Below are 13,394 nucleotides of genomic sequence, written 5' to 3'. Positions count from 1 at the left end.
GCCAGTAATCCTCAGACCCACAAGACAAATCAATCACTTTTAGTATATGTGTGATAGAGTACATCACTTCCCTTTTTTTGAGTTTAAAATTATAGTTTTTTGATAATTTAAATATTAAATTAGTTGTTTGAAAGAATTGATAGCCATGTGGATAAGTAAGACTAACAAAGCAGCTGACACAGCCCTCTTGGGCTTCCTAAGCCATCCCTTCAGAAAGGCTCCTCTCCAAATGCTTACAAGAAAAGTAAGCAGCAATTAGATAAGAGGATAGGTCCTTTTAAACATAAATATTTTATTACAAGAGAGGAAATAGCAGAAACACACAGTCAACTCATAAACCCAAGAGAAGGTCCCTGTGGAGTTTTGCTGGAACCTGTGGCTGGGCTTTGTGCTGACTGATACATTCTGAGTAACCCAAGGAACAGGGTGAACACTAAGATGACTAATTTTCCTCATGACATTAGGTTATTCAGGGCAGGAGAGACAAAAGCCAAATGCAAAGAAGGATTTCATAAGGCTGAGCAAATAGTCAAAGGTTGGCAGATGAAATTCAGGGAGATAAAAGTTAAACGCAAGTGAAAATAATCCTACCTTTATGCATAACAAGCTGGGATCTAAACTGATGACAACCAGTGGTGAGATTCTTCAGCTATACTAAATATTTCCCTTAAAATACTAGCTCAGTACTCAGTAGGAGTAAATAAATAAATAAATAAGTCCTCCAAAACTAGAAAGGACAGTTTAAGTGTTGTGAATTTTTGAGAGAAACATACAGAATAAAAGGGTAAATGCTACAACATCAACATAACTCATCTTACACCTGTATTATCAAAAACATAAGCTATTCTGGTCTCCTCACCTCAAAAAAACCTCATATAATAGGTCTGAAAAACAATGTCACTGTTTCACAAAAGGAACTATCACACATGCTAAGATTCCCCCATCTGGGAAAGAGATGAGGGAGGGATGTGATGATGGTTCCCTGTGAAATCATTAAGTGGCACTGAGACTGGCACAAGGCATCAATTATTTAATTCTTCCTCCTGTACAAGGAAAAGCAAATCGTAGCAAAAGCAGCTAAAATCTAGTACAAAACCAAATGAAAAGCAGTTTCAGACACAACTTGACAGATATGTTAAGCTGTGGGATTCACTGCTCTAAGAGACTGTGGACACTGGCACTTTAAATAGGTCCAAAAGTACCTGGCTTAATTCAAAGTCCATTGAGAGTTATTAAGCACAAAAACTCTAGTTGGATCATAAAAAGTACTAGTGGGGATATCACTGCATACTAGATCTATTCTGTGAACTTTGGGACACTGTTAGCAATGGAATACTGGGCTATAAGGATGCATATTAAATATACACATAGGGTAAAATACATTCTTTTTGTCAGGTTTGCAGTTACAAGAAAATAAGAGTATTTGTCAGTAAGATATAATCTTCTGATAAATGAATTAATGAATAGGAGAACTCCTAACAGACTTACTAATTTACTTCCCCCTCAAAATGAGGAAAAACAGCTTTTAAGAAAAAAAAGAAAAAAGGCATAACCACTTTGGCAGATGACAAAAATCTCTAAATACCAGCTTCAGATTCCAAATGTCAATATAAGATATTAATGTGACATTTCCATAAGAAAGGCTACCAGAACAGAGTGTATTAGAATATTCCTCCTACTGAGGTGACACTATCACAATTATAATATCTAGCCAATAATGCTTTTGAATAGCAGAATCTCCATCAAAGCAGAATCTCTTATCTTTTTGATAATCTTGGTTCCAGCAGCATCCTTGTGCACCTACTATAAAAAAATACTCAGTAACTATTACTGTCAGTCCAGATACAGAAGTTATAGAAGAAAGTAGTAAGTTAATTCACTGTACTGAATTCTGACTGTGACCCAGTCTCCCACTGATGTAACTGGTAACAGTTGTTAGTTCTGTCGAGATCTGGGTTCATGACATGCCTAAAAGGTGGAAAGTTTGCTGAGAAGCACTAATGATCACAAACTTGGAAGTAAATTCAAAATTTCACTTGTTGCTGCCTGCCAGCAAAGAAGTTTAGATTTGGAATCTGGAAGTGAGAGAAACACAGGATTGTGTTTTTGTCTGGAGAAAGTTAACAGATGGTCTCAAAAGGAGCAGCTTTAAAATGAGACCAGCAGCCAAAAAGTGTGTGGAGACAGGAATATGAGAATTTTTTTTAATCTATTATGTGCCACTGGTTTGTATTGCTTTGTGATATATCATAGATTCTCAAAGCTTAGCCTTATAGATTGATCCATCCAGAGTAAAATACTTAACTTCAGAAAAATAATGTTATGTTGTGAACAGAAATAATTTAAATATATAGAAAAGGAGTATCTTGTAAATAAGACACAGGTCTCTGAAATGGTACTGAAAACACAACTTCAACTTCATTCTGTAATGCAGAAATACAGAAAGTTGCATATGGGTATTTACCTTCTTTTAACTTTAAAACTGTTAAATCCCTGTGGCTCATACAAAATATGCCTCTAGATGCTTATTTATACTTTTGCAAAGGTGGCTCATTTACCTCTTCAGAAAAAGGTTGCCAAGTATATTTAGGCTGTTGTTGCAAAAAAAAGGAATAAAAGCACAGAGAAAGTGTCAAAAATAAGAGAAAGGTCATTCTCTTCAGCTAAAATGTAAAAGAATGCTGCATGGGGAAATTATAACCTGCATTTGGATTCTTATTAGTGTGCTGTCCTACTGTTTAGCAGCCAGAAGCAGCCAGATCAAAACATACAATTCTTATGGCAAACGTCAAACTTGTTCCAGCACAGGATAAAGAACCATAAGCAAAACATCAAGTGCTTGGTTGTAAACCAACAGAAAGAAACCTTCCTAATTACTTACCTGATTTTCTTCATGGGAAACTCTCATTTGTTCTTTAAGAACTGACATTCTGGCTGCTTCTTCTTTCCTCAACACTCTTTCTTTCTTTAGCTCAGGGCTCCAGAAAGTTTTGATGCTATTCATAGAGGACCCCAGCTTGCTGTCCTTAATGTCCAGTTCTTTTCTGAGAAGATCATTCTCCCTCTGCAGATCCTTAAGCTGAGCCTGCAGGTCTAACACGGCACTATCTCTAACCTGTCTCAGCATAGAAGGAACCTGATGGTGGTGGTGGTGTGAAGATGTGGTCAGACCCCCGTGCTGATCCGTGTAAGAAAGGACGTCCGTGTGCGAAAGTCCAGCCGACGCAATATTGGGGCTGCTCCCCATCGCTGTGACTCGACCCCCGTACACAGCTCGATTTGTAGCCCTTCCAAGAGTCATTGTGCCCTTTGGGAAAGTAGTAGAAGCTACACCTTCGTGGTCACTCAGGTACATTGGTCCAGATGTTGCATAGGCTGCATTAAGGGACTGGATGTTCTCCATCGACAACGTCTTCCCTGCTCCTCCTCCTCCCCCGCTGCTTGTTCTCCTGTGACCCAGGCGGGGGGACCTGGGCAAACGGGGAGACCTGGAGGGACTTCCTTCCAAGTTGCTGATTGTTCTTGCACTTCCATACATTTTTCTTCTACTTTGAGGTACTGTTTAGTAAGAAATTAGTAACACTACAGTTGAGTATTAAACTTATAATTCCAGCTAGAAATATTGGCAGTTTCACTGCATTCTTCCAGTAGGCAAAAATCTCTTTTTCCTCCAAAGACAGACCTGGGGATTAAAAAAAAAAAAATTATAAAATTAAGCTTTCATCTCGGAAAATAAGTTTGCAAGTAATCGCCACATGTCATACAATAAGTAACTCACTCCCTAGAGTAATAACTTCAAAAATAAAATCTACTATATGTTTAGTATTTAGGGTGACTAGTTAAAGATGCATTTCCAAACTAATTTCAATCAGAAGAAAACTCTTCGTTTCTTTCTGGTTAGAAAATTTTGAGTTAGTTTAACAAAATTTTGAGTTACTTTATGTTGCCATGAACAACATGGGCCCAAAAACATGCCTTAGCTGATATATTAATGGACTTAAATGACTGACCATGTGAAGTTTATACGAAGGAAAAAAGATAGCTACTGTTGACATAAAGAACTACCCAAAGAATTAAGATATTACATTTTCAAAAGACAGCATAAAAGCAGAAATTCAGCAGTTTTGTGCATTCTCTGACAATATTAGACAGAACAAGGAAACAAGCAGAGATTTTAATTTCTGTTTGGATTAACAAAGAGGCTTTAGGATAGGAAAAAAGATGAAGGAAACTGTTTCTAATAGTTCAGCTGTAACCAGTAAAAACATATTTTAGTAAGAAAAATTAACAATAAAACTACGCTAATTTGAGAGAATATTTCCTTACAAACATTTAGAATGTATTATGACACAGTATCATTTGTTTAATGAAGTACTAACATGCCTGTATTTGTCGTTAATAAGCTTCTCAGGAAAAGCTTCCATGACAATAATCTAGGTTTTCATTTAGAAAAGGAGTGCTTGTGAAATACAATTTGCTTTCTTTTTTTTTTTTCCCATTACTTTGATAGAACTAGCCTTGTAATTTATTTAACCAAGCAACACATAGATGTGGACCAATGCTGTGGACCAATTTTAAAATTCTTCAATATTATATTATTATACATAATATATTATTATACATTTAGCAAGTTTTGAGTAAGTTTATTAACTTTCTGAAGGATAAAAATAAGCATACAATAGGACTTTGGGATTAGGCAGGCCTCTTGATTATTTTTTTTTTATAAATACAATCATTTCAATAAACTTGTGGTATTAAATTGGTGGTCATCAACCAGATCTAGCACCATTTATTTCAAAGGTGTCTACAGAAAAAACAGAAGTTGGAATTCAGTCAAATCCAGTAATTTTTAACCATTCCCTCAAGGCATCCTCATTATGATAGATACATTATTCCCAGTGTTTTAAAACATCTGTTCTACATCTGCTGTGAGAAGTGTTGATGCAGGGGCAGGCAGTAGGATAATTAATTGTCATATTTATTAAGCTCTAGTCTATTAAATCCTCAGCAACAATATGAGTATAAAACACCAAGGACACTAATGATGTCAGCAAACAAGAAGCATGTTGAGTTCTCCACTGACCCCTCATTATCCCAGGACTTACATGAGCTCTAAGAATGGCTTAGTATATGCTGTGTTTTCATCAAGTTTAAGAGCCAGCACAGTCTTAAGCATTTTTGTTTCATTTGAATTACCAGCATGCATCTGAATTAGCTGTTTCAGCTTGTTTCAACTACTGTTGTACAACAGCGGCCATTCTTGTGTTTTCACTGCTTTCCCATGTTTAGATGCAAAAGCCTGATCCAACTTTCTGAGCCATTAAAACCTCCTAAAGCTTCCAGAATTCAGCCCCAAGGCCCATAGATACAAAGGAACCAAAAGATATAAAGGAACCAGATGTAATTTGCTGATTTACATTTTCAAATTTCGACATTCCAGCATCAGTATACAAACCTGTCCCTCTTTTCAGTTGTCACCCAGCATTCAAGAGACGACCCACAGCTTGTTCCACCAAAAGAGTTTGATGCAGTTTGTCTGCCATCTCAGCTTCAATGTATTAATCAACAACAATAACAAAAATCTATCTGATCATGGTGACTGGAGGAATGCAACTACTTATCCTAATTCTCAAGTGCCAGGCAAGGAGCATCACACATTATGCCCTCCGAGAAATCCACCCTTGTGCCTTTCTAGTTTCCTGAAAAAGTTCTGTAACTCCTGCAAAGACAATCTCCCACGAGATCAGAGATGAAGATCATTTTCCCTCCACTGGTTCGTGGCAGATTCTGAGCAAAAGCAATTGTCTTCTAAACTGATACAGTTCCTCCCACTCTACATTCCCTTTCCACCCTGAAAAAAAAGGTCCAAATCAAAAAAAAACACTATCCTGCCAGGTGAAAAACTAAGGATGCTAGCAGAAGCTGTCCATGTCAATTTAAACTGGATACAATAAAATATTTTGAGCTACAGCAGACATGATACATGTCCATGTGGAGGGGTTTGGTGCAGATTCATCCATCCTGAAAAACAGAGGTACAGGATATCCTTACATCATACCCATAGTGTTTTTCCTTGTCATTGCCACAGTCTGATAAATAAGTAATTTATGCTTCTTGCTTAGAGTTACTTAATAACCTACTTAGCCTTCTGTTTGTCTCTGATATGTATTTTTAGGTACTTGTTTTGCCTTTTAGAACTTATTCATTGTGGTCTTTCTTTTCTCTACTTGTGTGAAGTTTTGGAAGTTCTCATCTCAAATCAGAGAACGTTTTCATCTTGCTTAGCCCTCCAATGCTTACCATTGAGCCCTACAGAAGAAGAAAATCATCATTCCTTATCCAAAGGGAGGCTACCTTCTCCCTGAATTTCTTTAATAATAACATTCAAATACCGATTTAACATAGTAGCTTTCATAAGCTTGTGAAAGTTCTGAAAGCAACAGGAACAGAGAAGCAAAACACCACCAAAGAAATGTTATTACTTCCACACCATTTCCAATTATTGCTTAAATTTTTCCCTTAGAAATATTATAATCAAAACAGAGACCTCTATGTAGAAAGGGCAAACACACTGACAATATGCTTGGTTTTCTTACTTAATGACCTACTCAGGATGGCTCACAGACCAAAAGCTGAAAACCCTGATTTAAAGAAATTCTTACGGTTTATCTCTATTTTCATTTGCAATTTGTTAGCACCTCCATCCTGAGTTACACAGGCTGGCTTTCGTGCAAACATCTCAGAAAAAGGCAAGCACATGAAAGTAGGCTTTTTCAAAGTATATACATCTTATGGATAAACCTTGAGATTTCCTTTATGGCTGTGAAAATCTCAGACACAGTAGAAGCCATATACCACTGCTGTCTGCAAGAGGGGGGAAAGGCACCTACATCATTTTCTACTCTTTAATGCTTATGCACAGAGCCTTCCTTGCTTCAGGAGGATTTACTGTGTGTCTCAACACATCAGGAACTGGAGACATGAAGAAGCAATATCAGCCTCAGGGCCTCAACAATTGCCACACAGATCATCATCTACTGCCTACAGAACAGGAGAGAAGAGATCCCTTCTCTCATCTTCCCATAGAACCCCCCAACAGAGCCATTCCAGTTGAACTTAGACTCACCTATATCTCATCTGCCCACTCAATCTTGATGATTAAATTGATTTTATATTGCTATTTTAATTTGAGGGAGGGGGAAGAATACTCTCAAGCAATAATTTTTCACCCCAGACAAGAACAGTATGCCCACAGCTAAGGAGATCAACCCTAACCCTCGATAGAAGCCTGGAAGCTGCAGATGTTGCAGTAGCCAGCACTAAAGAGCTCCAATACAACTCAAAGATCACATTGCCTAAAAAACTTCTCAGATAAAAAGTCACCCACATTCGTTCAGTCCAGTAGGGACAGACTGCAGACCCACTATACACATTTTCCTATAAAAGGTTCTTTTGAGTTTTAAAATCTCTGCACTGTGCAGACAGTAATATCATGGCTTCACATTACCCACATGCTCTGACAATGCATTTTATTTGATTTTTAACTACCTATTTTTATAGAGACTTAAACCACAGGATTCTAATATGATGCTAACAGAAAGTCTGTCTCACTTAATTTACTTTCCAAATCATTGCTTCTACATTTTACATAATTACATGGTTCCCTTGAAATACTGTCTGCATGGAACCCCCCAAGTCCTGGTTTTCACTGTTTACACACTCTTACATGCTCAGGGATGAGTTAGACTTTTAGTGTGTCCTCCTCCAGCCTGAATCACCTAGTCAGCAGGGAGTTTGGATATTAGCCAAATCCTTAACAGCTTTCCACAACTACTTGCCAATATTAACACTCAGCCAAGAGCTCAAACATTAGTAATAGTACCAAAAGCTTTAAGGGAACCCCTTCTTTCCAGCTAACCTCCCCAAATAATATGCAGTGACAGCTAAGTGCAGCAATTATCAATCTGATTCCAAACTGTCTAAAACTGTTTAGTACTACACAACTCCCCAGATATAAACCAAAAGCAACAAAATAGAAGAAATAAAAGATGATGTGGAAGATAATGATCATATATCTCCACCAGGACTGTGTTTTGAGACACCACGAAAAGGAGACTCACAGAAAAAGATCTGTTCCATAAACATATGTGCTAGCAAACAATAAAGATGATATTAAAATAAAGGAATCACTTAAATACTTTTATCACAACAAAAAAACATTTCTGTACAACAAAGTCCAAGGACGTGGGTATTAAAAGTAGTGACCAAGAGTCACTACTATATTTCTAACACCCCTGGGCTTTCAACTGCTTTAACAGTGGCTCAACAAATCCTCAGAGGAGACAATATTCTTTTATTTGCATGTTTTCTGTTATCTGTGCTGATGTAAAAGAAAAACAAACAAACAAACAAACCAGCAAGCTGATGCAAACTAGATACAGAGAACTGAAATCTATTGTAGAGTATCCTTCCTTTCTCCATCAATCTGAGCAGCACAGCACCTCTTCTTTTAAAAAGTAACAAAGAGATGACAAACAAAATGCTGGTTCATATGGGGGTAGTACAAGACCAGCATTGTTTTTATTAAAAGGGCAAAGTACTCTCTTCTCCTACTTACCAGACATATCAGACTGACCAAATTACTTATCCCCCCTCCTTTTTTAATCCTAAGAAGAAAAAAAATCACCCGTTTCTTCCTACTACTCTACTATTTCTCAGAAGTTTGAAAAACAAAATACACATGACAACTTTAAAAGCAACATTTTCATTTAGGTTCCTTAGAGTGCCCTGAATCTGCATTGCTAATGTAAATGTTTTACTACAGTCTGCACAATAACTTTCTTTTTACTAGTCAACAGGCATTCATCTATCTCCTTTCTCTTGTAGTTTCTTATAAAAATAGTACATATGTAGCTGCAAATAAACTCAGTTTTGATCATGCAAGCTGGTCATGTCCCTGAACTCCCATCAATGCTAAATGAAAGAACTGGCATTTCTCACCTCATAGAAATAGTTCTTCAGACCTGCCTGCCTTTCGTTTCTGTTTCATACAGAAGAAATTGTATATGAAGGAATAAACGGGAATGGCTGCTCAATATGCATCTAATGACATATATGGAAAATAAAGCTGTCAGGCATTCTAGTATTGTCAGGTGCAGTGACAGCAATTAATACTTGTCATGCAATCAGAAAACTCCAGCAATTGAAATATTTGCTCAAAATGCAGTATTAAAAATCTTGAAAAGCAAGCAGTTGTGACAAAATTATCGGGATTGTCAATTATGTTACTTCCGAACGTATTTAAGTGAAGATTCAAAAATACCTTTTTAACTCTTTTATACAAGTTTCACGGGTTTAAACTAAGGCTAATGTGCAAAAGAGGGACCTTTCTTTTCATTCTTTTTCTCTTTTTATTACAATGTTGGAGACATTGTAATTGTCTTAAAACATTTTAAAAACATGATAATAATTAGAAATGAGCTTTAAATATATTAGTAATATTTAAACTCCACCAACTGACACCTCCATTATTTTGTAACTTCTAAGTTAGGTCTCTCTTTGATGTTCAAACTCTAATTCTTAATATTTTATCCCTAACACTTCCATTAAAAGAAATTTTTCCTGCACTCCTGCATAGGACAAAAGAAAGTCTCTCTGGGGTTTCTAAGATGCTTAAGGGAGGTGAGAAATTTCAGACTTGTTTCATTTTATTTTTCTCATGTTGTGTAAAATATTAAAGACCTGAAAATAGAACCTTAAGAAAAAAAGGCTTCTATAGCCAAGTAATGGCAGAATCATCACATCTAATTTTAATTGTTTTGCCAGAGAACACACCGTTTAGGAAAAAGCTATAGGGTATCCTATCTGCCAAATCTGGGCAAATACAATCAAGTACAGCCTGCACAACAAATTGCCTTCCAGTGCAGAGCGTATCTCACTCTCCGAGTTCATTCTGGTTTAATGGTCACTCAACAGAAGAAGGGATGTTTAGCATCATCCTTTCTTTCAAGTCTTAAACACCGGCATTAGCAGTGGTATCGCGTTTCAGAGCTGCAGGGTAAAACCCCTCAGTTTTACGTGACCGAAGTTCCCAGTCCCACGCTCACTGTGTCATTGTTTTGTTGGCCATCTGCTCTCTGCAACTTCGAGATCCTATTTTTTTATTGGTGGGTGGGAGGGCGGATGGTGTGAATCACAAGCAATAAGGGATAGAAACAAGTACATTCCAAACCACTGCTTGCACCTCTTCAGTTTTATTAGTTTTCTCAACTTCCCTGCACCGTAATGACCTTCTCAGGGTACAGAGATATTGCTAAAGGCTTGGCAAGCTTTTGTTTTCCCAGAGAAAGGCTTCCTAACATTTTAGTTCTTGCAAGCATGCAGGTGTCGTTCGTGTGCTAAATTCTGTCTCCTAGTCAGTACTCATTGTGCCTTCCATCCTGCAGTTGTTAATCACTTCCCTCTTTATTTCTTCCTCGATAAGAAATCTCATTTATCAGTGCAAGCCTGCATTTACAAACTCCTGTATTTCGTGGAGGATTATTCTAAGGCACATAGCTAGCCAGACAAACAGTACTTTCCATTTAATGACTACTGAAGAACAACAACAAAAACAAACAAGCAAAAAACCCCACGTCTTAAATTTTTACTGAAATAGTCTCCTTTGAGAAAAAATATCAAAATATAAAAGTATACAACACTCTTCAGGATTACTTAAAATTATGCCTAACAAGTAGCACCATTATGCTTTGCTTTTGCCAACATTTACCTAACTTGAATGACTATTTAACAGTTTACAGAAACACTGTCTTTTTTATAGACTGAATTATCTTTGAGACATTAGATCTTAAAAATAAGCATAAGTTAAGAAAACCCAAAAGTCTTCTAGAAAAAACTGGAAGCCCAGTCTTGTTCTTTCCATTGTTCATCTACATTGACAGCATTTCTACCAACAGTCTTCGAAACACAAAACTGTTCACCTGATAACACAGACCTAAACAAATGCACATTAAATACTGCAATTATTTGTTTCAGAAAAAAACCTTCAGAACTGAAAATAACGTGAAAGGATATTGACTGAATTTATACTTAGCCCTGTAAATTTGTCTATTTTCACATTAAGTATGTTTAAAAATATTCTGCCTTTTACATTAATGTCATACTTTTCATTTTAAGATGCATTTAAAGCTCTTAAGCCTATCTTGGAAATGATCAGCCATACTCCCACACAGTGGAGTATTTTCAATTGAATTCACTAAGGCTACTCACATGAATGTTATTAAACACAGGCTTACATATTTGCAGGATAAAGCAATATTTTTTCTTTTTCTCTACAAAGCTTCCATTCTTACAAGAAAGCAACAGGATAGTAATAGAATCCAGCATTAAGACTACCTGCATAGCCCCCAGCAGTTTCTTAGAATACTTAACATTGGGATATTCAGCAAGCATAAACATCCACTGTGCATCCTACATTTATTTCATTCAAGAGCAGTAATATGCATACTCGAACTGTAAAACAAAAAGTATATATTTGTGCATCCAGCATGCTTTGAAGCCTTCACTAGGATCTGAGGATGCACATGCTTCAGTATCATGCCAGAGAAAGAATCTGGCTGTGCTTCAGCCACATTAGATCAAAGTTCTCCAAGGAACTTACAGGCTCTGTAACTGATCCAAGTGATTTAGCAGATTAGCCCTCAATTCATCATATTATCAGCACCCAGGAACCATTAGAAGGCACTGCACTTCAGGAATTACCCTTTTATTTATTTATTTATTCACACAAAATGTTGAAGAGTTCCCCAACCACTTGGTTGTTGGCTATTAACAACGTCATAACAGCCCAACCTTCCAGCTTTGTGCTGACACTGAACCCATCTTAGCAAAGCACAACCACACCAATGCACAAGTGCAATTTATAAGTCCTCACAGGCATCTGACACGAACATTTGATGTTGATGACAGATGTTATTGTAACTACTTTCCTTAAGGAAAAACAAATTGTCTGAGCAGATTTCAAATGAGGTCTATAAATGAAAACCGAAGCACATCATGACTGCCAATACTTAGCCATCAAAAATAAACATGCTTTACACAGCAAACTGTCTTCCAGAGAAGCCCCTGAGAGTACCCATTTCTTGCTCTATTACTTGACAGAGATCAACAAAAAGAACTGTGTTTTACCGTGTCATATGTCCACTAATCAGAACTGTACGAAGACCAAAACCGTAAGAACTGTATTTAAACGACAATATATTCTGAGGAAACGAGTACACTACAGAAAACTGCTTAAGTCAAAGTCCACACTGTGACAGAAATAACAGGCCTGTGCCTTTTTATAAAGTAATTAAATGATTCAGACATTGCACATACCAGAGATAATGAAATATATATCTTAGCAGATTACCAGCAAATTAATTTTACTGACCATGAAAAGTGCTTAGATAACAACAGTGAAAACTGAAGAAGCATCAGAACAATATCCAACAGGATTCAACTCACATTCAATACAGAAATATCAGTTCCTGAGAATTCAAGCACTGTGGTCTCCAGGTCCATTCAATTTGTTATGTTTTGCAATGGGACAACCCAAGTGGATGCCAAATGGGGTAACCAAAAGTATGGACACAGTAAACCTCCATTAGGAATGGGAATAAGTCAGCATTCATCCCAAGTGATCCAAGCTACTTACTTGGAGGGAAACTGTCCCACATATTACCAATGCTCTGTGCAACGTGATCTGTTGGACTAAATTCAGAAATGGCAGAGAATTTTGTTACATTTCTTTCACTTCCTTCAAAACAAATTGCACATTATATCCAGCTAAGCAATCATTATAGACAATGCTTTCTTTTGTGACTTCCCATCTCAGCTCTGCAGTTATCCCAGAAATTACAGCACATAATTTTCACACATACCTATACAATATGTATTTATATGTACACCAATCTCACCAGCCTCCTTACTCCTTTCATTGTCCCATGGCATTTCCCACAAAATTTAAGATATTTTTAAAGTGATTTAATTCTAAAATATAACTCAAAATTTTTGATTTCTATAGAATTTGGCTGCTAGATTCTACATCTGTAGTGTGGCTTCAGTCAGGGGGACAGGATAATGAGCAGGACAAGCAGTGAGACACTTAAAAAAATTCAAAGAGTATTTGCTGAAAATGGGGCATTTGAACTAAATAAAAAGTACATTGGTCAAGAAAGAAGCCACAGGTTAACTAGCCCAAAGCATTTCCAATCTGCAAGATTGTCTTAGAATGAGTTTCTAAGATAGTCTAGAAAAGACAGCCTAGAGAGCAGGTAACCCCTTTCAGGAACCTAATCTTAAAACTTCACAGAAAAGCTTCGGCTTTGCTAAACATCCCAAATGTCAAAGACTCC

The 13,394-nt window shown here is 36.9% G+C and overlaps 1 protein-coding gene across 1 annotated transcript in view; it reads right to left on the bottom strand.

The window, feature by feature from the left end:
• The window catches only part of ERC2 (ELKS/RAB6-interacting/CAST family member 2), a 436,730-nt gene that overhangs the window by 419,086 nt on the left and 4,250 nt on the right, over nucleotides 1–13,394 (bottom strand). Inside the window, 1 exon segment of the mRNA XM_017832458.1 lies at nucleotides 2,882–3,682. Within this exon segment, the coding sequence (XP_017687947.1) occupies nucleotides 2,882–3,538 (657 nt within the window). The 5' untranslated portion in view covers nucleotides 3,539–3,682.

The sequence above is a fragment of the Lepidothrix coronata genome, unplaced genomic scaffold (genome assembly GCF_001604755.1).
Source record: "Lepidothrix coronata isolate B3197 unplaced genomic scaffold, Lepidothrix_coronata-1.0 Scaffold202, whole genome shotgun sequence".
Taxonomy (NCBI): Eukaryota; Metazoa; Chordata; class Aves; order Passeriformes; family Pipridae; genus Lepidothrix; species Lepidothrix coronata.
This window is presented reverse-complemented; position numbering and strand designations above follow the sequence as displayed.